The sequence below is a fragment of the Melospiza melodia genome, chromosome 3 (assembly GCF_035770615.1).
Source record: "Melospiza melodia melodia isolate bMelMel2 chromosome 3, bMelMel2.pri, whole genome shotgun sequence".
In the NCBI taxonomy this organism is placed as follows: Eukaryota; Metazoa; Chordata; class Aves; order Passeriformes; family Passerellidae; genus Melospiza; species Melospiza melodia.
The window spans coordinates 120,462,946-120,487,066 of record NC_086196.1 but is presented as its reverse complement, the minus strand read 5'-3'; the positions used below and the strand labels follow the sequence as shown (position 1 = coordinate 120,487,066).

The 24,121-nt window shown below is 38.2% G+C and overlaps 1 protein-coding gene across 1 annotated transcript; it reads right to left on the bottom strand.

The window, feature by feature from the left end:
* Positions 1 to 678: 678 nt before the first annotated feature.
* Positions 679 to 23,908, bottom strand: SLC17A5 (solute carrier family 17 member 5). Its single transcript, XM_063152914.1, has 11 exons — positions 23,699 to 23,908; positions 20,206 to 20,402; positions 18,569 to 18,802; positions 18,000 to 18,087; positions 15,283 to 15,369; positions 13,866 to 13,984; positions 12,789 to 12,947; positions 10,415 to 10,547; positions 8,599 to 8,746; positions 3,929 to 4,019; positions 679 to 2,364 (listed from the first exon to the last, which is right to left on the bottom strand). Exons 1-11 carry the CDS (start codon positions 23,757 to 23,759, stop codon positions 2,227 to 2,229), a joined length of 1,455 nt encoding a protein of 484 aa, XP_063008984.1. The 5' UTR covers positions 23,760 to 23,908; the 3' UTR covers positions 679 to 2,226.
* Positions 23,909 to 24,121: the final 213 nt, after the last annotated feature.

The following is a 24,121-nucleotide window of genomic DNA, read 5'->3' as shown; positions in this document are numbered from 1 at the left end:
GCTGTATATTAACTTCAGTGCAGCCTGCTGTCCACAAATAACATAAAGATTTATAGCATTTTTTCAGTCCTACTTTCCAAGCTGCCTTAGAAGTTACAGAATATGCAAAATTATTAATAATGGTGCATTAGATGAAGGGAAAAGAAAATCTAGTGTGCTGGTCCAAAATTTTCTGCACTGCTCAGGTGCTCATATGCCTAAAATTCAGTTTTAACTAAATCCAGTTCAGACTCATGTAACTGATACAGGGAATGTCTACATACACTTCTACTGCATCTACACCATTAAGTATGGTTTTTTTTAAATTTTAATATTCAGCTGAACAGTTTTCAAGGAAAAAGACTAAAAGCACAGGAAGCTGAAGTTTCCAACTTCAGAAGAGGTGGAATTACAACCCTGTCCAATCTTTTATTTTTTAAACTCCCCCCCTCTTTTTAACCAAAGATACGGAAAGAGTACAAATTTCTTTTTACATAAAGTGCAATTATTACCTTTAATACAGTGTCAGGTGGAAGATAATACTTACCTGAAAAGCCAGACAAAAAATCTTCTGAGGAAGGTAATTTTCCAAGAAAACATTAACTATTCCTTAATCCAGTCAACAACCTTGTTGCTCAGCATACTTTCAAAATGCTGTTCTAACTTCATGGAGACAGTAATTTTCAACAACAGATGCACATGTAAATATTCAATCCATTTATTGTAGAAACACTGAAGACTAAAACAATACAGTTTTAACATACTCCTACTGAATAAGTACTAATTTAATCTGAACAAAACATTGTTTGTTGTGGAAATGCTGCAGACACAAACAGAGATTTAAATACAGTTTAAATCCACCATCAGAGAACATGACACTTCAAGGAAGGCCAAAACAAAATGGCTCTTAAAGCTAAAAAGTAGAGGCAGATGCCATTTCCTAGAAATGAAGGAAGGTAGGCTCCACTGGAGCAGCTTTAGTACTGGGCTTTTCTTTTGGATTGGTGGTAAATGAAAAACCCAGAGCCCAGTGATTTTTCCTTTTTATCTAATTGCTCCAATCCAGGAATCTTTGGCACAGGAATTTTCCTTTGCTTTGTGGCTCTATCATTATTCAGCCATTTGTTCTCAACAAGGCCACTGTTTTTATAACTTTTAATCCTACTCTGTGGCATTTAAGTGTGTGTTGTGCAAAGAATGTTCTTGAGTGTCAAATTCTATATTGATAGAAGAGTAACAGCACCAAGTTGTTGCACTAGTTCTTTTATACTCTAGTTTTTTAGCTGGCTAACAAACAAGGCTGTTAGAGAACTGATTTTCCTCATTATTTGCTACACTGGCCTTATTTTATTTCATTTACACCGACAAGCTGACAAACATATCTACATGTAAGAGGAAAAAATTCCACTGCATTGATTTAAAGGGACAAAAAATTCATTGCCAAACTGAAAGTTATTTTAAGGTAATCATGCAGATATTCTATTTCTAGTTCACTCTTGTACACTGCCTAGATTTAAACCACTGAGCTGCATTGCTTCTTTTTTGCAGAGAGAAATAAAAATAAGGTCCGTTTGAAAAACTTGCACCACAGAGGACACGTGGTTTATTCTCAGTTCCAATGCTACATTTACTTCTTTGTTGCTGTGTATTAGTTGTGAAACTGTATTCATGAAACAGGGAATGTTTATATATTCAAAACTTGTGCATAAAATAGAAGTTAGCCATTGTTAAAGCAATGACAAAATAAAAGCACTATAAAAGATTGTATGAAATTAGAGCTCTTCTACAATTTTTTAAACAGCAAAAAACTATCAGTTTCATAATGGAAATCAAAACACATTTTTGGGTACAATTCTTTGCATGTCATTCCTCCTTACAGTGCTACAAAATCACTTTACTTTTTCCTCTCATTTTAGTATCAGCAAACATCTGCCTACCCACTAATTCAGAAAATATTAATTAAAAACTGGAAAGTATTAGAGCCTAGCACACGGATTTAAAAGTCTCTGATCATATATTTGATATCAAGTCCTAGCATGAAATTTCTATAGTTAATCCAAGTAGTTTCTTGTTAGGAAATAGCAGATACAGTCTGCCAGATTATTTTCAGTACAAAAGATACACAGATAAAGTAATTTAACTGAATAGCTCTGAAGATTCCTAGGCATCAGCAGGGAAGGCACTTTCTGGTCACACAGTTCTAAGCACAACGGAACTCAGCACAGCTTTGGTATTTCAACATCTCCTTCAGTTTCTATGCAAGTGATATCCACTGACTGCCCAGTCCTGAACTTCTCCACTTGCAAATAATGCAAAGAAAATTGCTCCAAATAGATTAATAGAAGCAGCAATATAGAAAACCATCTGCCATTCTTCCACAGTATTCTGTCAAACAGGGGAAAGAAAAAAAAAAAGATGCAATTTGCAGCTTCACACTCAAGAAAAAGTAATTTTAAAATCGATGCTACATGCCTTGACTATTTAAATGTAAATGCCATTCAGCATGATTTCACAGCAACATAAAAGCATTATAAACATAAAGGATGAAATCATTAGTAAAGTCAACTTCAGTTTTATAATATAGCTTACACAGACAGTCTTATCAGAACTGCATTACCCTACCTGGATCAGTTTATCACCCGAGAAGCAGAACCATGGATACAAAGGCAGACAATGTTACTGTAAGGGAAACACTACTTTGGCTTCCAGATCAGGTGATCCGAGAGCTGAAGTGCCCTGCACTGTGCAGTATTCCTAATGACCACTATATGAACAGTCCACATTCATGTGCCTTTTGGTCCAAACAAGGTAGCTACCCCTACTCAGATTTCAAGAGTAACCCTCTAAAGTCTGGTATTTAAGAAAGGCCTTCATAAATGTGTAGTAAAGAACTGTGGTTTATTTGCCTTTTGGGGTTTTTTTTCTTTTCAAATAAAGAAAAAAAATCTATAGACACCTTAAAGGTTCAGGTTTGTTTTAAGTTCCAGATGATGCTGTAACAAACCTGCAAATGATCTTACTACAAAAACAGAATACCTGACGAGTGCATTAGTATGGAGGGGAAAGAACTAAACTGAACAAAAATACCCTAAAACATCCACTTGTTAAGGTATCTGGAAGAACTGATTTTATTGGAATGTATTAATGAATATTTTCTGATTGTTTTTGGTTAGAGCATGGTTATAATAACACCAAGGTCAAAAGTTTGATCCTCATATGGGCTGGACTTAAGAGCTGGGATCCACTTAAGAGCTGGACTCAAAGGTCCTTGTGGGTCCCTTCCAATTCAGAATATCTTGTGATCTGTGATTTTTAAGAAAATCTAGAATGACCTCCAATGCTAAAAACTTCAAGTGTATCACTAAGCCCATCTCCCTTTCTTGAAAAGGACAATGTTCACTGATTGTTCATCTTCACATTTTCATTGAAAAATTAGTAATAAAAAACTCCTCAAAAGCCCCAGTGCTTCCCTTTTTCTATCCAAATCACCACACCACCTTGTTAGTCAAATCTAACACTAGAATCTAGTTTCTCACTTGTCTGAGAAGTGCTGACATTAGAACTCAACACCTCACGTGAGAACCTAATTAAAAAAAAAACAAGGAAGAACTTGTTCTAGTTTAATAAAGCAATACCACAAATGTCTCATCTAGTTGGCATTTTATCAGAGTTCTACTATGATAAAAATATATTCATTCAATTCCTAGAGAATATAAGGAGTGAGTCAGTAAAATTTTCAAGTCTTACAAAGGTCTTTGATTTTACCCTTATTTTCCTGATCAAAATCAGGAAAATAAGAGCTAGGAATTAAGTAATTCACAACAATGGAACAATGTGACTTACAGGTGTAACCCATGTTTCATTTAAGGACTGCAGACTTGAGAAGAGGGAATTTCTATTCAACTGAGATAAAAATATAACAACTGAAAAAAAAAATAAACAGACTCACATTATGAGTGAGGCTTTTGGCAATAACTGGCCCCACCATTCCTGGGATAGTAGCAAAGGAATTTGTGATCCCAAGGAGAATTCCAGCATACCTGCAAGAGAAGTTGTTAACACTGCTTATTAACTTGTAAGGCTTATCAATCATGGAAAAAATTTTGTCTAACTTGCATGTAGGCCTTGTCTTGATCACACAAGAGAAATTAAAACACAAATATTCCACTGTGAATGACTTGCTTTTCTTCTAATAACAACTGACAGCTTGGCACATACATTTTAAGGGACATAGTTTAGTGGTGGAATTGGCAGTTAGGTTAATGGTTGGGTGTGATGATCTTAAAGATACTTTTCTACTTCAATGATTCTGCATGTCTTTATTTTCCAGAGGCTAGGTATGGAATTTAACTTAAATTGCCTATGGCTTTGCTCAAGATCCATAATCCAAACTCACATCCCCTTTGCTAAGCCACAACCAAACTGTCTGGAATGGATCCATTGGAGCAGTTAAAGACACATTGCATGTCTTGAGGCAGAAAGACAACAAGAAGTATGACAAAGTGCTGTTTGACAACAGTAAGAGTTGGTGCAGGTTTCACTGCTAAAAATTTGTTTACCAAGAAGGCAGTATCAGCAGTGTGCCTGGATATCCCCATTACATTACAAAGTGTTTATTCCAAAGATAGGAGTTCAGAGTGCTGTGGCAGTCCTTCCCATCAGCTTTCTGTGGGTCAAGGCCAATGGGAAATGGGCCTGACCAAACCAGTTCTGCTGGTTGCCCTTCCTGCAGCTCCATTCTGAGGGCTCCTGCTCATGAACGTGCTGCTCTCTCACACACAAATGTATGTGTATGCACCAGCAGCCATAAAAACTTGCTGGGAAAAGCTGGTAACTTGCTTAATATCTGAGTCTCAGCACCTCACCTCCAAGCAATTCAAGATCTCTCTCACAGGCATGATGCAATACTGAAAGTTTGAAACTGTACCACAAGTGCAGACTTGTGAGAGAGACTGAAGAGAAGTAAGAGCCAGATGTTCCACAGAAGTTTGACCTTCTAACCACCAGAGCACAGATCCCTATGTTTTGGATTTTCAAGGTGAATTTGTTGGGTGAAGAATCTTACAAAATACTAATAGTTGCAGTTTACTGTAAGAGAAAGGAATCATATCCCAGTGATCCTTTTTGGTTGTTCAGAGTAAAATTATGTCTTCACCAATATTAATATAACAGAAACATATTTCATCTCTAAAGAGAAATTCATAGCTTTGGAATTTTCTTTACCAAAACAGGAGAATTCAATCATGCAGCATTGTTACAAAAAGATGGCAATATTCATTCCAGTGATATTAGAAAAACATGTGCTTTTTTTCCTGAGAAAGGGAAACAATAATCTAGCCTACTAGTTGATTTTTTTTCTTGAAACTCTGCACTACATATCAGTTTAAAGCATGGCAATGCTTTAGTTAAAACTTCTTTATTTCTTATAAACCTAGCATGCAGTCTTCCTATCTTGGAAAGTGGTTTAGAATTATTAGGCCTTTATGAAGCTGAATGTCAAAGTGTAAAAGTTTCCCTTAGGAAAATAAGCATATAAAGCAAAACCCTGTTTAAAGCCTTTAAGTAGAACCAAATGTACTTTAAATGTCTTCAACATGCTTAAGCACTACAACACTGCTAACAGACACTTTTAAAACTAAACATAGTTTAATAGTTTCTCTGGTCAACAAAGATCTTTGCCAACCAATAGCTGGCTAAATGCCTCTGTTTATGCCCAGTGTTTCTGACATAGGTTGCATTCCTGATAGTGCTTGCTGTTTGATGCAGATAACTGGGATGGCACTCCCTTAGCACAGTGGAAACTCCCACATGAAAAGGGAAAGCACAAAGTGACACGTCTGTAGATCAGAACCAATAGAAGGCTGTTGGTCAGGTTCTTATGGCATACTGGGGATAACCAAATACAAATTAACTTGCAGAGCAGTCAAGTAGTAAAATCAAGAGTAAAATAAACAGCTATGTGAAGTATTTAGTGTACAACAGAGCCACATGAATATTACAAGGGACCATGGTAACACCAATATTAAAATTTTTAAAAATAAAAAGGTATTAATGTAGATTTAAAGCTAAAATAGAATATATACTCCCCAAAAGAACAATCTTGTGTCCCTCCTGTCCCCAACATCATAATAAATACATCATAGCAACCAAAACCACATAGCAAATATTGTTGTTAATTAAGCATCAGTATTTTCATTCACTTTTTTTCCTGTGAATATAATAATTATTTCTTTGATATAATGGAAGTTTTAGTAGCAAAAAGGGATCATTTTCTATTCTTGGCAGCATACTTTTAACCAGTCTAAATGGGCATTCGTGCATTTTGAAACTGCTTTGAATAATTTCTGGTTTTTCTAACGTCTTCCAGTAAATTATGAAAAATAAATATTGAGCTCTGAGTAAACTCTTTACCCAGGTTTCCTTCTCAATTTCATGCAGACCCTGTTTTTAGATTTCTACAATTATGTAGAAATTCTTTGAAATTGTGCATATCTGCCTTGATAATTTTATCCAACAAAGTTCAGACAAGTTGCAAAAAATTAAGTGTGAGGGAAGAGGAAAGATAGTCTTCTTTTTCTTCTCATCTCAGATATTTTTTGCATTTCTGAATTGAAGAAATTTTTTAATATGACCTTTGTTATGAGGACATGCTTTTTTCCTTTGTCCCCATTTGAACAGATTTACCCTGAAGTAAAGCATGCGCGTGCTGAATAGAAAATCACTGATTTCAATCAAACAGCACTCACCCTGACCACATCACCACCAAGGAAAGTCTTCCCACATATGCAGCCACTTGCCTCTAGAGGCAATGCTGGGACAAAGTCTCTGAACCATCAGCAAGACATTACCCTCTTGCAATCAGTGTGCTCCCTTCTGCCTGTCTGAGAGGGAAGAGGAGCTAGAGGAACTTGTCTGGTGCAAATGCAAAGGGAAAAAGCAGGATTTGTCGAGGGCAGGAAGAATAGAGTGGGATCTGGATCAGCAGCAGTTCATGTGAGATAACTAACTATGCCTGCTGACAGGCATCAGCATGGTGTAACATCATTTTCTTCTTGTGGATTTTTTCCAACACCTAAAATACTCTGAATACTGTTATAAACAAATTGACTCTTGAAATAAACATATTTGAAATGCAAAATGAACTATCTAAAATTAGAAGACACACACAACATCCTAGTTTGGGAAACCTCAACCACTGCCTACATACAGAAGTTCCTTGTATGTGTAAATCACACTGCAGTTGTATGATTCCCTTTTCCCTGTCACAGCTCTGTTGTATTCCATGGACAGGTTAAACTGTACTCACATAACAAGCACCATTTAATACATATTTTGGAAATTAACTCTTGTAGTTCTGCAAAACTAAGCTTGAAACAGAAGTTGTGTAATGGTCCCATAACACCCCAGAAGAACTGCTTTAAGTATATTTTCTAAGTTTGTAGTTATTTAAAATATGATTAAAAACAAAGTGCACCACAGAAACTGTTTTTCTTACTTTCATATTCAATTCAGCACTACAAGCTGTTTATAGCTGGCCACTGATGCCTCCCCTCTTGCTTACTACCTAACCTCACCTGCCAAGATTAACTGGATTCCCATTATTTCATATCCATTTGTTAAGTCAAAAATTGTCCATGATTGTGGATATGACCACCATAATTTCAATTGCCAAAGCCTGAATACCATCTTCAATGGGGATGCAAGGTCTCCAGTAAGTTGTCTAGATGATCAGAATTTTTGTATAGATGCTACTTCTACAAAATATTTTTTCCTCTTACACTTACACTTAAAGTCTTTTCATTTTTCACATTAATACTGAAACACACTCTTCCTTGGACATAAAGTCATTTGACCCTGTTCACATCTAACTTCTACCACAAATTGGTAAATGAAAGACAAAGCAAAATACTTGACTTCTACCAGTGCACTTTTAAAAGAATATACATACATACATACATGCTCCTTGGGAAACTGACAGATCTGTCCAATTATGAATTTGTAACACACTGGAGAAACTACAGCCTGAAGTCTCAACTTTCCATTCTTGAAAATTATGCTTTTAAGAGCAATTGTACATACCTGATTTGTTACCTACTGACAAATCAGGTCAACTACTTGTAACAAGATTTAGATTCCAGTGTACAGAATGTTTTGCAAATGCACAGTGCTTAAATATGGTAATGTTCATACCAGAGGCTGATAGCTCTGATGGAAAAGTTAAAAACAGTGAAACACTTAGCTGTATTGTACAGTTCAAAAAGCACTGTCCTATTGTAAACATGAATAAAAAAAAAGCTGTCCTATTATAAACATGAATCAAAAGTCTATCAAATCTATAATTAAAATCTGTAACTACAGAAATTATATAATTTATTACTGCAGAATCAAACCTGAAATGATTTCAAACTACTGTTTATGTCATATCCTCTGCCAAACTAGCACTATTTGGAAATACAGTGTTTATTATTGTAAACCCAAGTAACTGTCAGTGTTCACACTCCAGGCCTGTACGCCACATGCTCCACAGCTACATTTCCAAGGCACCCCAGCAACACAAAAAGAAAAAAAGGGGGTCATAAACTTTTCACATGCACTAACAACAGTTTCAGCAATACTTACGAAGGTGCTATGTCCAGATGGTTGATGCTGTAGCCTGATGTACAAAATCCTCCTAGTGTTGTCGATATGGTCACGAATGCCACAGCCAGGGCGTAGTTGCAGCCTATGAATCCGGCCGCTACTAGGAACAGCGCCGGTCCAATCATTCCTTCAAGACAGAGGCCTGAGACTCAATGGACGCCTGGAGGCTCCCAGCGCTTTCCATGCACCCTCGGCCGCCCCCTGGCGCACGGAGCCGGCACCGCAGGGCGCGCCTGACGGCCGGAACGTCCCTCCCACGGCGGCGGGACAGAGCCGGCTGCGCTGGACGGGAGCGAAACATCAGCCAGCTCCAACCCCTGCCACTGGCAGGGCCACCTGCCACCAGATCAGGCTGGTCAAAGCCCCGTCCAACCTGGCCTCAAGCACTTCCAGGGATGGGGCAGCCACAACTCTGACCCACATGTTCCAGCGCCTCACCATCCTCTCAGTAAAGAATTTCTTCCCATTATCTAATTCAAATATACTCTCTTTCAGTCTGAAGCCATTCCCCCTTGTGCTATCACTACATGTCCTTGTTAAAAGGAAGAGCAGATGGGTTGCAAAACTTGTCTCAGGAAACAGCAACTCGATCAGAAATATCCCACTCTAGTGGCAAGGAACAAACTAGATTAAAAAACTAACAAAAATCAACAGGTTCTGAAAATTACCTCACAAGTTAATGTTACTTATTGCTATAAATAAATTGAAGCTGCACTGACACTGTGAACCCTGGGTGACTCCAAGATAGCTGTAGAGATGCTGCATGAAGCACTGGAAACAGTTTATCAGCCATCATGAGCTCATGCACACTGCTTCCTATGTTGGTAGCTGTCTCTCAGTACCAGAGCCCATTTCCATGACCCCATCGTGACCTCTGTGAACAGCTGCAAGTACACACTTTTGCTGATGAAGCCAATCTAAGTCTTGCTTCTCCTAAAACAACAACATTTTTTCTCATGAGTTATGCATACATGAGTGTGAGGTGTGCAGTCCTGCAGTAAATAGAATCACCAAAATAGCACGGGCTTAAAGACAAACAAAATGCCTGAGAATTTATTACAACAGCTGCTTTAAAGAAAGCAATTGAATCAGCTGAATTCAGCAGGCAGCAAGGATCACCACACAACAACTGGGCTACAATTTTTGTGGATCCTGTGCCCAATCTTTTTTTTTTTCTTCAATTTCTTTCTCCTGTCCCCTCTTTATTCAGCAATCAACTTCCCTTTCTTAAATACAGTCTTTTAGCAGCCTGATCTGGCTGATCTGTTGGTGATTTCAGATCATCTTTCCTTCCAGTTAGTCAAGACCATTTAGGATTCTGTTTGGTCTTTCTACTCTGGCAGCAGCTGTAAATTTTGCAAGTGTATTCCAATTCAGTTACTTTAGTCTTAGATAAACAAAACACTTAACAACAGAATAGGCTCATGCAGAACAATAATCCTGTCAGTTTGATAAACCTTTTCTGATAACAATGTTTCATTCACCCTTTTATGGTGACTTTACACGACCATTTATTTGATTGGTTTGCTTGTAGTCCAATTATCTTAGCCTAAAAAAAGCTTTTGACAATCTCTTATTGTTCTCTTATCCAGCAGGCCTACTTCTCATGGAAAAAGACAGGACTACTCCTGACACATTAATGTAAAAATAAAGTTGTGCCTCTCAAGCCATCCACAATGCTGACTCACCTCACAGCAGAATGTCAGACTACTCCCCCAAGCCCTTAAATTTTACCAAATTGACATTATTATATTTTCTAAGATTATATGTTCCAAGACATAATACTTGTACCTACCTATTAGGGTAAAACATTTGCGAACACAAACAGTGGAGAAGTTCTGTTTTTCCCGTAAATAATCAGCAATTTGACCAGACAGAATTATACATAACCAGCATCCAAAATAAGGCAGGGCAGACAAAAATCCATTCTGTTAAGGAAGTAAAAGAAGACAGTTAAAACACTAAAATGACAAACCAATCCTAACTTAATCCATAACTACCAATGCAGTCAGACCAAAAACTCAAAGGTTTCAATCAGCAACTAGCTTCAGGAAGAAGAAAATCATAACTGAAGGTATCCTGTGGACATTAACCTGATTGTGGAAGTTGCCAGGATACCAATGTCAAGCGAGTTACTAAAATAACTGGAAGCTGTAAATATTATTCAGAATTTTGAAAAATACACAAAATCTCTGGGTTTTGTATACTACTGTTATATTATATTATTCCTAATCCATCTGCTGAAACATCTGGTGCTGCCTGTAAACAGAAACAAAATCTAGAACTAGAACTTGTCATCACATCTAGACTGGACATCCCACAATCTCAATTATTCAGGATCTGACATCACTTACACTGAAGCCACCAGTTAGTTTGCATTACTTTAAACACATGCTGCTTAGACCTCTGCCTGATTCTACATGATTTTCTGATGAAGGGGAGCAAAAGGTACTACTAAACTGCCCACATTTACAGCCTTTCCAAAAATTATGGATAGTTATTGATGACAGAGCTATAATTTGACCTCATCTGTGATTCAAAAGGGGTATTTGAGTAGAAATAGTATGACCTTCATACACTAGTATGAAATGTATATTTGCCAAGAAGTGAAAGATTCCCTAGAAGTTTTAATTTTAAATGAAACAAGAAATTCATCCCCGCCTGGAGCCCATTCTACCTTACAGTAGAAGGTAGTACTTAAGCATGCTGCCTGTTGCATTTCAGTACTTAGTTTTCAAAAACAGTAAGTAAAATTTTGAAAAACAGAGACAGTCTCAGTAATCAAGAAACTTTTTCGAAGCACTGTTCAATGACACAGCATTATTTTAAATTAATTTTTGTATTTTAGAAAGGAAATTGAGTATAATATATAATAAAAGCAATAAGTGTATAATATTTTAAACCATAACGCAATTTCCATCTAAATGTGTGGCAACACTTAGTCCAACACTATTACTCAAATTATTTTTTTGATGTTCACAACAGTCAGTACTCTAAGCTACTCCATTAAGAAAAAACATGATTCAAAGTCAAAGGAAATCACTTCACAGCAGAATCTGTTACTATTTAATATAATGGCGTTTTACAAAACACATGCAACTGAGAGCTGTGGTAGCAAATGACTTTCACAGATACTGATGCCTCTTCAGGGATACCTGAAGAGGCATAATGAGGAGCCCAACCAGCAACATCAGTTAGTTTTTTCCAGCTATTTTGCAGCTTGCCCTAATGCAACCTTCTGTTCTAATGCTAAAGTTCCCCATCTTCTCCTCCCAAGATTGCTGGTATCGCTCATCTTCAGATTGCTCTAAACTAGTTTGGTTTGCTAAACCAGGAAAAGACTATGTTAAACTTCTTGCAATTTCTGAGCACCTTTTTATCTTAGCTATACCAGTTTCTCCAGGTAAGCTATGCCATCACCAAAACTGTTTCATTAAAGGCAGACCAGTACAGTCAAGTAAATGCTGTAAATAAGAATATTCCACCTTCCCAACTCCCTTATTTTTCCCTGGTAAATAATTTAATTTTATAAAATCTCCTTACAAAGCACTATATCTGGATCTTAAGACTATGGTTTTGTTTCATCCAGTTACCTTAGTAAGAAAAGGGATTTTACCTCTACTGCTCATTGAGGAAAGAAATGGACAATCTGGAAAGTGATCCTATCAGAATGAAGCTTCTCTCTGGTCCCTTTCTCCCCCAAACTCCATCCTTAAAATAGTTTCAAAAATGCCACTTGTCCATTAGTTTACTTAGTTTTATTTTTAACTGGAAATGCTCTCCTTTATGAATTAGCAAAGAAGTACATACTATTTCAGAAGCCATAAAACGGTGTAAAATCTGAAATAGTCATAGAAACCATATAACAAGGAAACTATTTTTATAGTTACTGTTTTAAAGCAGGGCAGGTAAAGATGGGTACCATGCATCTTCAAACATAAAATTTAACATGAAAGCTAGCACTAAGGTAAATAAGTCAAATAAGTCCATAAAGTAGAAATTATAAGGCAGGCAACATTTTTGATGCATCTGCTTAACTGCGTGGGGTTATCATTTCCCAGCTATACATTTACATTCCAAGGTTCTTAAATAGCTTCCTCTATTCTAAACAGCAGTTGATTTAGTTTCTTTAATTAAGAAGGAAATTACTACATTTGTATACATCTCACCTCCTGTGCATCAAATCGCAGGATTTCCTTCATGTACGTGGGCAAGAGTGTAAGAAGTGTATAGAAAGTCCAGTTGTAAGAGAAGTGTGCCACAACAATAGCCCAGAGTGGAAGGGACCCCAGCATAGGTCTCCAGGGAACAGACTTCTGTGTAGAAAGCTGGCAAGCAGGAGACAAAGAGGAAAGAAGGAAATCAGAATGGTGATATGAACATTTACTAAATACAGTGGTTTTGATGCTAACCAAATCTATGCTCAAGATCTATTCTGAAAGGCACAAAACAGACTCAGTTGAGAGATGCAAGTCATCAGCAATGAATGAATTACTTGTCTTCAGTTCTCAATGAAGGTTTACTAAAGTATGTTACTGCTCTGATGTTTACTATTCCAAAGTAAACCAATTACTACATTTTGTAATTCAAAAAGTGTGCCTTCCCTTGTTGAAATGTGATGCCTTCTGCTTTTATTATAAACAATTAAATATTTAGTCACCCCTCGGGTGTTGATTTAGCTGAACCCTTCCTGCTCAATCCTAGATATTAATTTTGGTCTCTCAGCCAGCTTCACTGTTTGTAGATACATATCCCCCCAGGCATAGGAATGAATCTTATGCAGACTTCAGGAACTGGCTCATAAACATTTTCTCTGTCAATAGTAATCTATTTCTTAGTCAAGATGACACACTGAGAAAGAGAAATGCTGTAAAATATGGTATTGCAAATGTTAAAGACATTATACAGGTCTGGATCTAGTATAAAATTACAGATTTGAGCATTTTTTTAATACAAAGTTTTTTAAATAAAGCACCTCAACAACATCTGTAACAAAAAGCATTATTATAAATGCTTTGTTTGATTACTGATTGTTTTTCAGTTTACAACTGAACTATTAAAAAAAAAAAATTGTTTGAAAAGTCCTGTCTCCATCTCAGGTTAAGAATGGTATTCTAAACATAAACATGTTTACATAAACATATAACAAAACATGTAACAAGCAATAAACAAAGCTTGACATTAATGACCATGTTTGTGGCTTATGTTCAGACTGAAGTAGGTTGGTCGCTACTAAAGTGCTGTACCTGATCTTTTAGAGAAGACAGTATATATTCTCTTTCAGCATGTGAAATGCTCCTGTGAGTTTCTGGTGTATCACTAACCAACAACATCCAGAAGAACCACCACAATACGCCAAGTGCACCTATTGTGAAAAGATGGGTGAAGAGATAGAAATTTTAAAAAAGCAATTTTATTAAATAATACTCTCAGATGATATAGTCAGAAGTGTTTTCTCAATACTCTAATACAATTTTAATGAACATTATTTTTCTATCTACTTACAAACGCCAGTTCCCCAAAGTGGCTTAACAATGCCCATTTAGATACAGTAAAGAATGAAGATGACTAAGCAGAATTTTTTCTTTTTATTTTTTCCTCTTTCATTTCCTCTGCTTGAAGTTATTCATACAGCAAGAAAGCTGTGTGCTCATACATAACTGTATTTTTATCAGTCACACGGAAAAGCCACAAAGGGTATGGCTCACCCTCAGGAAAAGTTCATGTTAAGTTTAATCACAAAAAATACTCCTTGCACATATACAAAATATCATTACATAATATACCAGCTTATTACAAAAAAATTTATTAAGCTTTTATTACATAAAATATTAGCTTAATTCTGCAAGCCAAGCCCAGAATTTTCATTTGAAAAAAGTTAATTTTTCAATAATTGGTCCAAAATAACTGCACTTTTATGTAATTGTAACATTTAAACTTATTTCATTTTGTTCAGTTCTACATTTTTACTTATTTCATTTTGTTCAGTTCTTTGGTTTGAATCTTTGTGACTTGTAAAAAGTTGGAGATTTTTTGTGAGGGAAATGTAGCTCTTGTCTTATATTCTGATTCTGCCTTTCCCATGCAGAATAAGAAATGTCTCACACACGTAAACAGACCTATAAAAGGCATTAGGTGAGACATGCTGTTAAAAAAAAAAATTTCTCTTTCAGCTTCTTCCAGAATATATGACACAGTAAATATGCTATGCATTCCTTCAGGGTCCCTGTGACTGCTAGGGATTTCCAGTTTACGTTTTAAGCAGCAGTAACTTTTCACACGTTTGTTCATTCAAAGTTGAGATTTATTCCTGGGATTAAAGTTATTAACTCAATTTCACACTTCAGATAAGAAATTTCAGCCTGTTGTTTTCAAGCGGTGGGAGAGTTAAGAGCATTTGACTTGCACCAGCTTTTGTCCAACTCAGAGACAGCTTTGTTCACTGGAAAAAGGCTTATTTAGCCATTCATTGGGATCTACTTAGCCTTAAATATCTCTAATTGCCCAGAAGAAAGAAAACAGCAACCCAACATGTCAAACACTCTTTTAAAACTTAAAATAAGTTGTATATTGTATGCTTTTCAAAAAGAATATGGATTGTACTTTTAATAATTAAGAAAAATCAAAACAACACCAAAAAATCAAAGAAAAATCAAAACTCACCAAATATGTAGAACACATAAACCCAGTTCATATAGTAACAAATTAAACCAGATAGTGGCAGAGACACAACAGTTCCCAGCTGTGCACCTACCAGAAGAAAGCAAAACAAAGTGGAAAAATAATCAGATCTCCTATGGACCCCTTAAGTATAAGTGCCGTTTCAGAGTTATTTTATTTTTCTGTAATAAATCATGAATAAAAATTGTCACTACCACTAGAGGGTTGTGCATTGCTTTAAAGAAACACAGGCACAATGAGCTGCCTTGGCAGCTCCGAGCAAATAGAGCCATAAAGCCCTAAGAAGCCAAAATTAGAAGCAATGAGCAATAAAAGATGAGGATTCTTAGCACATTTGTCCCAAAAAAGTGATGGCTCTAACACATCTAAACCAATGCAAATTAGTCAAAACAAGAGAGAGCTGAGCACAGTATAATTAAGGCCTTGGGAGTATAATGTGCCAATAATATAGTCTGTTTGCTTTTTTTGTATCTCCTTCTAGCGCCACAAAACCAGAATTCAGAAACATGAAGCAGAAGTCAGGCATATATAACCAGTAAGTTCAAATTCCATGTTTCCTGAATGTGACAGGGTCTAGGATCAAGGGAGAAGGGAAAGATAAGCAGTTCAGAATAAAGCCAAAAGGCAGAAAGAACTATGCTTGTGCTTATAATACAACATACATTTTGCAAAGAATAAGGATGGCAGGTGTTTCCCTTTCAAAATCTAAACCAGAAACCTGTATTATTTACATACTTGACAGCCTACTGGTGATAAACAGCAGGTTTTGTCTCTTAATGTTAGCTGCAAAATTACTTCTCTGGACTTAATCTCAACTCAGAAAATATTATGTTGATATTCTGGCTACCTAGACTCCATCTTTATGGAAACAATTTTTATTTGAGGCAGAAAGCTCCAACAATGAATAAAACCACATACATCATGCAAAATATAAATCAAAATAACAACTACACATAAACTCAACCACATGTTCTCAGAAAATCAACAGGATCGTGATTAAATTAACTACAGACCACATGACTGCCAACGTGGAAGGAAAGGAAGGAAAACAGCCTGCCAAGATTACACAAGATATCTTATCCACCCATGACTGCTAACAATGGGCTGCTCAAGGCCACAGACTCTTCTCACTAGTACATTAGCATATATTTTCACACAATACAAAAGGACAGTTTAAAAGCTCCCAGTTGTAAATGCAGTAGAAGGCAATTCCAACTCTGTTTGCTCTGCTTAACTTGTGTATTAGGTCTCACATGAAGACTTCTTTTGAAGTATATTTAATTAAATACGAAGGCAGAAAACAGATTTTTAAAAAACAGAAAAAAGTTTTTTGATGCATTTGATGAGTTGAAGTAGGTCTTTGAAGGGTCACTTCAATGAGTGATGAGACACTTGGTTCAGAGCAAAGTGAGGAATTGTGAGGAAAAAGGATTAAAGCTGCATCCCTCTGGGAAAAATGAGTCACTCTTAGCTCCTTAAGAAACTGTAGCTGAAATTTGCATTGTATAGACCTGTCTTCTTGATAAAAAAACCTAATTATTACTAATAAGAGTGAGCAAAGCAAACCATTACTTCAGTAACCAAATACACAATTTGTCATCCTCAAAGAAATATCAATTTTGATTAGCAAATTTAGAAACCTATATTTTTCACCTGCCCCTCAAATACTGCACTAAGCAACGTGACTGACCAATAAATCCCCAAAAAGAAGGCTCAGTGGAGGCAGGCAAGAACAACATGTCCATCACTTGGGGAATGACACTGGGTGTGACCAACCACGACTTTATCTCAATACAAAGGGCACCAGAGGGTGGCTTTGGCTTAGATAGTTATGTCAGTCGAGTGGATCAGCTGGCGGTGTAAATGTTTCTCCTCATTCAGTTCATTAAAAGTGAGACTGTCTCACTGACTTAGCCAGACCGACAAGAGGGGAGTGAATACATGGGTCAGTCTAACACAAAGTGCAAAAGTTAAACAACAACAGAATTTCTGAGAGAACAGACTTGACCTGCAGTCAATCCAAACTGAAGTGTATTGCAATTGCTATATTTTGCTAAGTGTCAACTTACATTTGCTAAGTGCTAACTTATACTTGTGCTGTGCTTTCAGTACATTCTGTATCATTCTGCTAAATCAAAAATCCTGTGTAACATCAAGTATCTTCAAAGAAGTTAATCTGATATCAAACATAACCCCTTCCAGACACAGAATATCTAGGACAATCTGGTCAGAGAGTACTCGACTCTGACAAGCAGCTCTTGCAGCAATACATGGGACGTTGGATGTTTTCCTCCCAAAGTTCTTCCAAGAACACTTAAAAAACCTCCAAAAACCAACCAAACAGCTCTATTCTGTGACTGCCCAGCTTTTTTGTTCCTAATGCTAAATATTTTTTATTTTCAGTATCTTCTATTAATTATCTTCACAGTAATTATTTTCACCACTTTATACCAAAGTTAGACCCAAGTTTATACTTATTTGTAGATCAATACCTTTTGTCAGGTATTGATCACGACAAAATCATGACAACCATGAATAAATTAAGAAAACTAATGGAAAGCAAGATTTACTTTAATGTTACATTTTCTGGATTAAATACTGATTAAAATTTACAGTATAAATCCCTTTGATTTAAGTCAATCCTCCCTGTTTCTGCAGTAAAAATGTATAATCCCATTATCAGCGTGGGAATTTCTCACCTGCATATGAAATACTAAGGAGCTTGCTGCGTTCCAGCGGAGGAGCCCAAGAAGACCACATTGAATGCATAGCTGGGAAGGTAACACCCTAGAAAACATCATTTCATTCTGCTGAAATGCAAGGATTTTAGAACTCACTTCAACTTTATATGTTTCAAAGCACACCTCATTAAAAAGCAGTAGTACAATCTATAAGTTTGTTGTCTACCAAGAAACCACTTAAAAATTGTGCAAGGCATGAGAATATGGAGGCAGAATTATTTTCTCCTGCTTTTGAGTCTGTATGTACTGGAAAAGCAGCAACAATACAAACATCACTGTTTTGAGGCCCCGGTTTCCAAAAAATGAGAATAATTTTGTCTCAGGTAACCTTACATTTCTTATTTGAAAAGCTTAAGCTAAAATATAGTACAAATGCTTTAATCATCTAAAAACCATAAAACTAAGCCACTCAAATGAAACAATCCATATACTATTCCAGCATAACAAACCCCACTGAGTCTAATCACTACAATTTTAAACAAATTATTCAGATACATTTTGAAATTACATAGAGGAAACAGGATTACCTCTCCCAGTCCTTCCAAGGCTCTGACAGCTATGAGGTAGCCAACTCCCAAATTTGCAGCTAAGGGAGTAAGCAAGGTGAATACAGAGGTACCAAAGATGCCAAACCCCAGCAACAGTTTGCCTCCAATTCTACTTGCAAGATATCCTCCTGGAATCTGAGTAATGATATAGCCATAGAAAAAAGAACCAAGGATCCATCCCTGAGTCTCAGCATCCCAAGAATACTTTTCTCCCTAAGAAGAGAAAAAACCCCAACAAAATGCAGTAAGTTAAAGATGGTAGTTTCTCTGACCGCATTTTTTATTACATTGATCCACTGTTTATTCCATTATAGATAAATTTCAAATTTTTTGTGACATGCTCCCTGGGATCTCCTTCCTCTACACCCACCTGTACTGCAATTAAAGTTGTGTTAAAAGCTAGTTCAGGTAGTTCACAATCTGTTTGGACAAATCTAATCCAAGCATGAAAATCATTACTACATGAAATACAAGTGTTCTGTCAGTTATCCCTTTCTGAACCCTAAGCAGTTTGGGTTAGGTGACAGGTACTGACTATGTAAGTCTGCCTGAGTATGAATCCCACTTCTGAATCACAGAGTGGACATTCTGTCATGCTCTATGAAAAGGCTCTACCTGCAGAAAATTTATGGACCAAAAAAAAAAACTAATAAGAAAATGCAGGTGCTTAAATTTAATGTAAATAAAGAGAGCAGTCATGGACAGGGCTCACAAGGGTAGGTAGAATAATGGGAGAAGCACAACAGAGGGAAGATGAGTTTAGTGGTCAATGCAATAAAAGTGAAGATGATTGAGACAGGAATCTGCAGCTATAAAGGAAGCCAGCAAGAAGACAGGAACTGTTGCCCAATAAAGTGATTCTGAAATTTGGGATCACTTCCAAAAGATCAATTTTTCTGCATCTGAACAAGCAGCATACATTTCACAGAAATGATGAGACAGAATCTTCCCATAAAGTTCACCATTATAATTTGTGATAAATAATAAATGAAAGCAAACAAAATGAAAGCAGGAAGATGGCAAGAGTGCTCATGACTACTTCAAGATAAGATCTGTGCAAGTCCAAATTCACAAAGCTGAGGGTTTTTTTAGAAATCTTTTTTTTCCATATCTGTCAGCTCAGTTAAGAAGTGTGATTTTAAGGATTACTGGAATTCAGAGGTAAAGGATATAAAGACAAAATGCATGATCTGGGAAAGAGATTGAAGAAGTGAAGAGAGAAATGGTACATGTTAATTTGTAATGAAATTTCATGCCATTGTGACTGTACAAAGAGCAGGCAAATTGGACAGTGATGGGAGCTCTGACGCAGATATAACAGTAATCAATTGGTAAGTGGCATACAAAACAGTGAGTCATGGCAGATCTACGTGGTCAGATTAGCCAATTTCTAAGGAATAGCACAGTAAAGAGGTATGTAAAAAGCTGACCCTGAGCACAGCACTTCTCAATTAGCTAGTCATTTAAGGCTAATATTTCCCAGAACAGCTTTAAAAGAACCACTGGAAAGGCTATCCAATAAAAACCAGCCTGTTCTTTCTATGGTTCTATCTATCCCAGAGTTCTAAAGGCACTTTGACATGCCATGTTACAAGACAATATGTGTGAGACCTCACCGTGGTGTTGCGAGGAACATTTATGGTGGAGGAATGCTCAGGGCACACATTGGAAGTCACATTCTTGGCTGAGCTTGTGTTAGGTTCTACCATATCCACCAGAGCGACGCTGAGGTTCACACGCAGCGCGTACACCAGGAAGAACCCACAGCAGGCCAGGAGGGCGAGATTGTAGCGAGCTGAGCAGCACGCAGGGACTGAAACGAGAGCAAGTGAAAAGTGTTTAACAGATCTAACAGAATAAGCACAACTCATCAGCAGTTTCTACTAAGGTTCTCAGAAATCCTTGGGTAAGATAAAGAATCAGCAAGCAGACAAGATAATTTTTTTCTTAAAGGGGTAGAGTCTGAGGCTGGTTGAAAAAAATTTAAAACCCCACTTTCATACTGATGTGCAAAGTAAATGTAATCCTCATTTAGACAATGGGCAGCTACCCACAATAGAGTGAGGACTGCAGAGGACGCATAGTGTGTGGTCTGTGGAAATGGATTTAGAAACATAGTATCAGAAGTCCTCTCCAAAATACTGTAATATTTTTTTCAAGACAGAATTTTACACTTAAAAAATCCCCAAAACAATTAGTGGGAAGCCTGTAACATACACAAACATGGCTCAAGAAACAAATACTCCTAAAATTGTGCTGAAGAACAGTCATTGCCAATTCAGGCTGTTTTCTAGAACAGATTTTCCTTCTATAAGTTTGTTTACAAGGGAATATGCATTTGCTGACAGCTGACAAAACTACAGAAAGGGGGATGGCAAACAGTGTGGTGGCACTGTGAAACAGTAACAGGTTCCCAGTTGCCCAGTACACCCTCTTGGCCATCACAAGACAACAAAGGAAATGAGTCCTAAGATTCAGCATAAAATCTGTGCTGTGACATTAAAGTCAGCTCTGTCAGTTGTTTATACACAGACAGCAGACATGCCCTGTAACACAGTTATTGATTTCCTACAGCAGTACACAGCACCATTTGGCAGAGAGCATTCATCAGTGCCAGGAGATCCAGACCAGAGCTGAGCTTAAGAGTTTGATATTTGCAGCTACTCTTTATGAACTGGGAATGCCTGAAACTACTGAGCAGGAATGTCAAATTGAGGAAGAACTAGTTGAACAATCTGCTGAATTTGCAAATTGAGCTTAGAGTTTCCCCTCCTGTGAGGGAGCTACATTACTAATGGTAAGATTTATAATCTGGATGTCTGAAACTGGGAAGATTAGCAGATATTACATCAGCTCACATCAGTCTACAGTGAACTCGTCTTTCAATAGTCAGAGTTCAAATGATGAATATAACAAGTACATCTATCAACAGGACTGACCAGAGCCTTATCTGCTACGGCAGAATGTCGCTTGAGTGGATTTTCTGATCTGCAGTAAGAAACAAAGGGCATGTCCTGTGGACAAAGATATCTTTCCCTTCCCAGTAACTTGCCTGAAACAAGGAATGAGCCTATGTGATTTTACATTTCGGGGGGAACACCAACAGAACCTTCCTGCAAGATTGTTTTTCATAATATTAAGAGAACTTTCCCATTTTTGAAGTCTCTAATCCTGACAAAGTTTATGTGAAGTTCATTATGCACAAGTTGTTAAAATGACACAGAGATGCTGTACTTTCTGTGTTCATTTAATAAATAAATAATAAACAAAGCTATTGTACAAATATGCAAAACCCCTTCCAGACCTGTGGTAATTGCAAGTTTGGCCTCAGAAGCATTTGAAAATGCCATCCTGGATTTCTAAATGACATGAGGGAGAGCAGCCAAGATTTTATTGCTTACATTAAAAACAACAGGCACCAAGAACAGGAAGTACTACACAAAAACTAGTCAAGCAGCTTTGTCGTTCTTTGTTGTTGTTTAAAAAGCAATTTGCCTTAAGTAGAAAATGTAAAGTCATATAATTTATAAAAATGAATACAATTACAGGTAAAGCTACTTAACTGTTCTACTTCTTGTAGTTGCTGGGGTTAGATAATAATAACAGAAAGCTGAATAAGACACTGATGATGTAACTCTTCCTTGGAAATGTAGATTAACTGGAACATCCATTACTCTTCCTCTATAAGGCTCTTACTGCTATACAACTTGCATGGAGAGCAAGCTCCACAAAACAGATGTGCAAGAACTTAAGGTCATTAGTGTCAGATTTTTTTTTCCCAACTGTAAACATTTTATTAAAAACATTTACCTAATAAACATGTAGAATTGAAGTCTGAAGCAAATAGCTACTAAATTATTGGTTCCCTGTCATTCCATCATGTGCATTTGAAATACGTTAAGAATATTAGATCAAGTTAACAAAACAGAAGATTCAAGAAGATTACAGGTGTGTTTCAGGAGAGTGCTATAATCAGAGACACAGACATTCACTCCCCTGAAGTTTAAAGCAGCTAACCAAAGCTTAAAGCATTGGGTTCAAGGTCTTACCTTGACTAGCAATCTTTGGTCCTATGTCTATAGCAAATTCTGATTTCAGGGGCATGTTTTAAAGCAACGTAGCTATAATTTAATAAGATTCTTAAACTGCAGTTAAAAAAGGTCTGTGCTGCAAGTTGCACGGCAGTTTAAAGGAAGTTGCTCATCTGCAGTAGTTTTCCTTGTGGGTGAGGTGAGCCACCTCTAACTGGAGCCTGATACATTGTGCAAACTTATGAACATATTGCTTTAGGAAGACTTGAGCTCAAATGCTCTCCTTTTGGCACCTTTAAAGTCATTTTGTTAGCAGCACCTCTTGATGCAGTTGCACATCTGCTAAGTAGGTTAGATCATTTTTGCATGGCATACTAAAAAAACTAAAGATCTTATTCTACTCTTTATAGGTTGTACATTCTGGGAAGCAAAACAGCACAGACAAATATAAACATGTGGGCTCTGTTGTTAAGCTCTGACCATATATCGAGCCTCCTCTCCTACCTTCGTGCATCCTTTCACCTTCCTTCTCCATACTTGCAACAAGCAATTAGTCTTAATTCAAATTCTGCCTTCATATGAAATTTTGACACGATCTCGGTGGACCCCGGTAGCTTTTAATATTTGCACGGGTATTTGGGCTGGGATGTCTTTACTGTAACGACACCGAGCAGAGGACTGGTGTCTGACAGGGCTGCGCGCCTGGCCCCGCCACCGACAGAGCCGCGACCGCAGTCGGGACTCGGGGCCGTGCCTGATCAGCACCCCCGGGCACCGCGGCGGCCCCGGCACCGAGCGCCGCTAACGGCGCGGGCGGGCGGCGCAGCCCCCGGGCCCGTCACCGCTGTCCCCCGTCACCGCTGGGCCCCCGTCACCGCTGTCCGCAGCCACCACTGTCCCCCGTCACCGCTGTCCCCCGTCACCGCTGTCCTCAGCCACCACTGTCTCCCCGTCACCGCTGTCTCCCCGTCACCGCTGTCCCCCGTAACCCTGGCAGTTACCCACAGCGGCGCTCGCGGCCCGCGTCTCCATGGCAACGCGACGCCGCCACCCGGGGGCAGCTGCCGCCCCGTCTCACCCGTGTCGGGCTGGGGCTCCTTCAGCAGTGGGGTGCGATCCTCTCCCTCCTCGGGCTCCATCGCGCTGCTGTCACCCGGACCGCGCAGCGCGCTCAGGGCCAGACCGCCCGGCGCCACTGCTACGGCCAGGAGCGTGGCCCGGCCTGGCTCGACTTAGCTCAGCTCAGCTCTGGCCAGCTCTGCTCGGCTTCAGTTTCCCCCGCCGCCGCTCCCCGCGCTCTCGGCTCTGCCCCGCCGGGGCCGGGCAGCGGCGGCCGCAGCCCCGGCGATCATGTGACGGGCAGGGGCGGGCGGAAACGCCTTCAGCGCCACGCTGCTGGCGGGCCGCCCTCGGCCGCCATCTTTAGTGAGGGCGGCTGCTCCCTCGCTCCTCCCCGCTTCCCTCCGGCTGACGGAGCCGCAGGAACGCGCCCCCGGGCGGG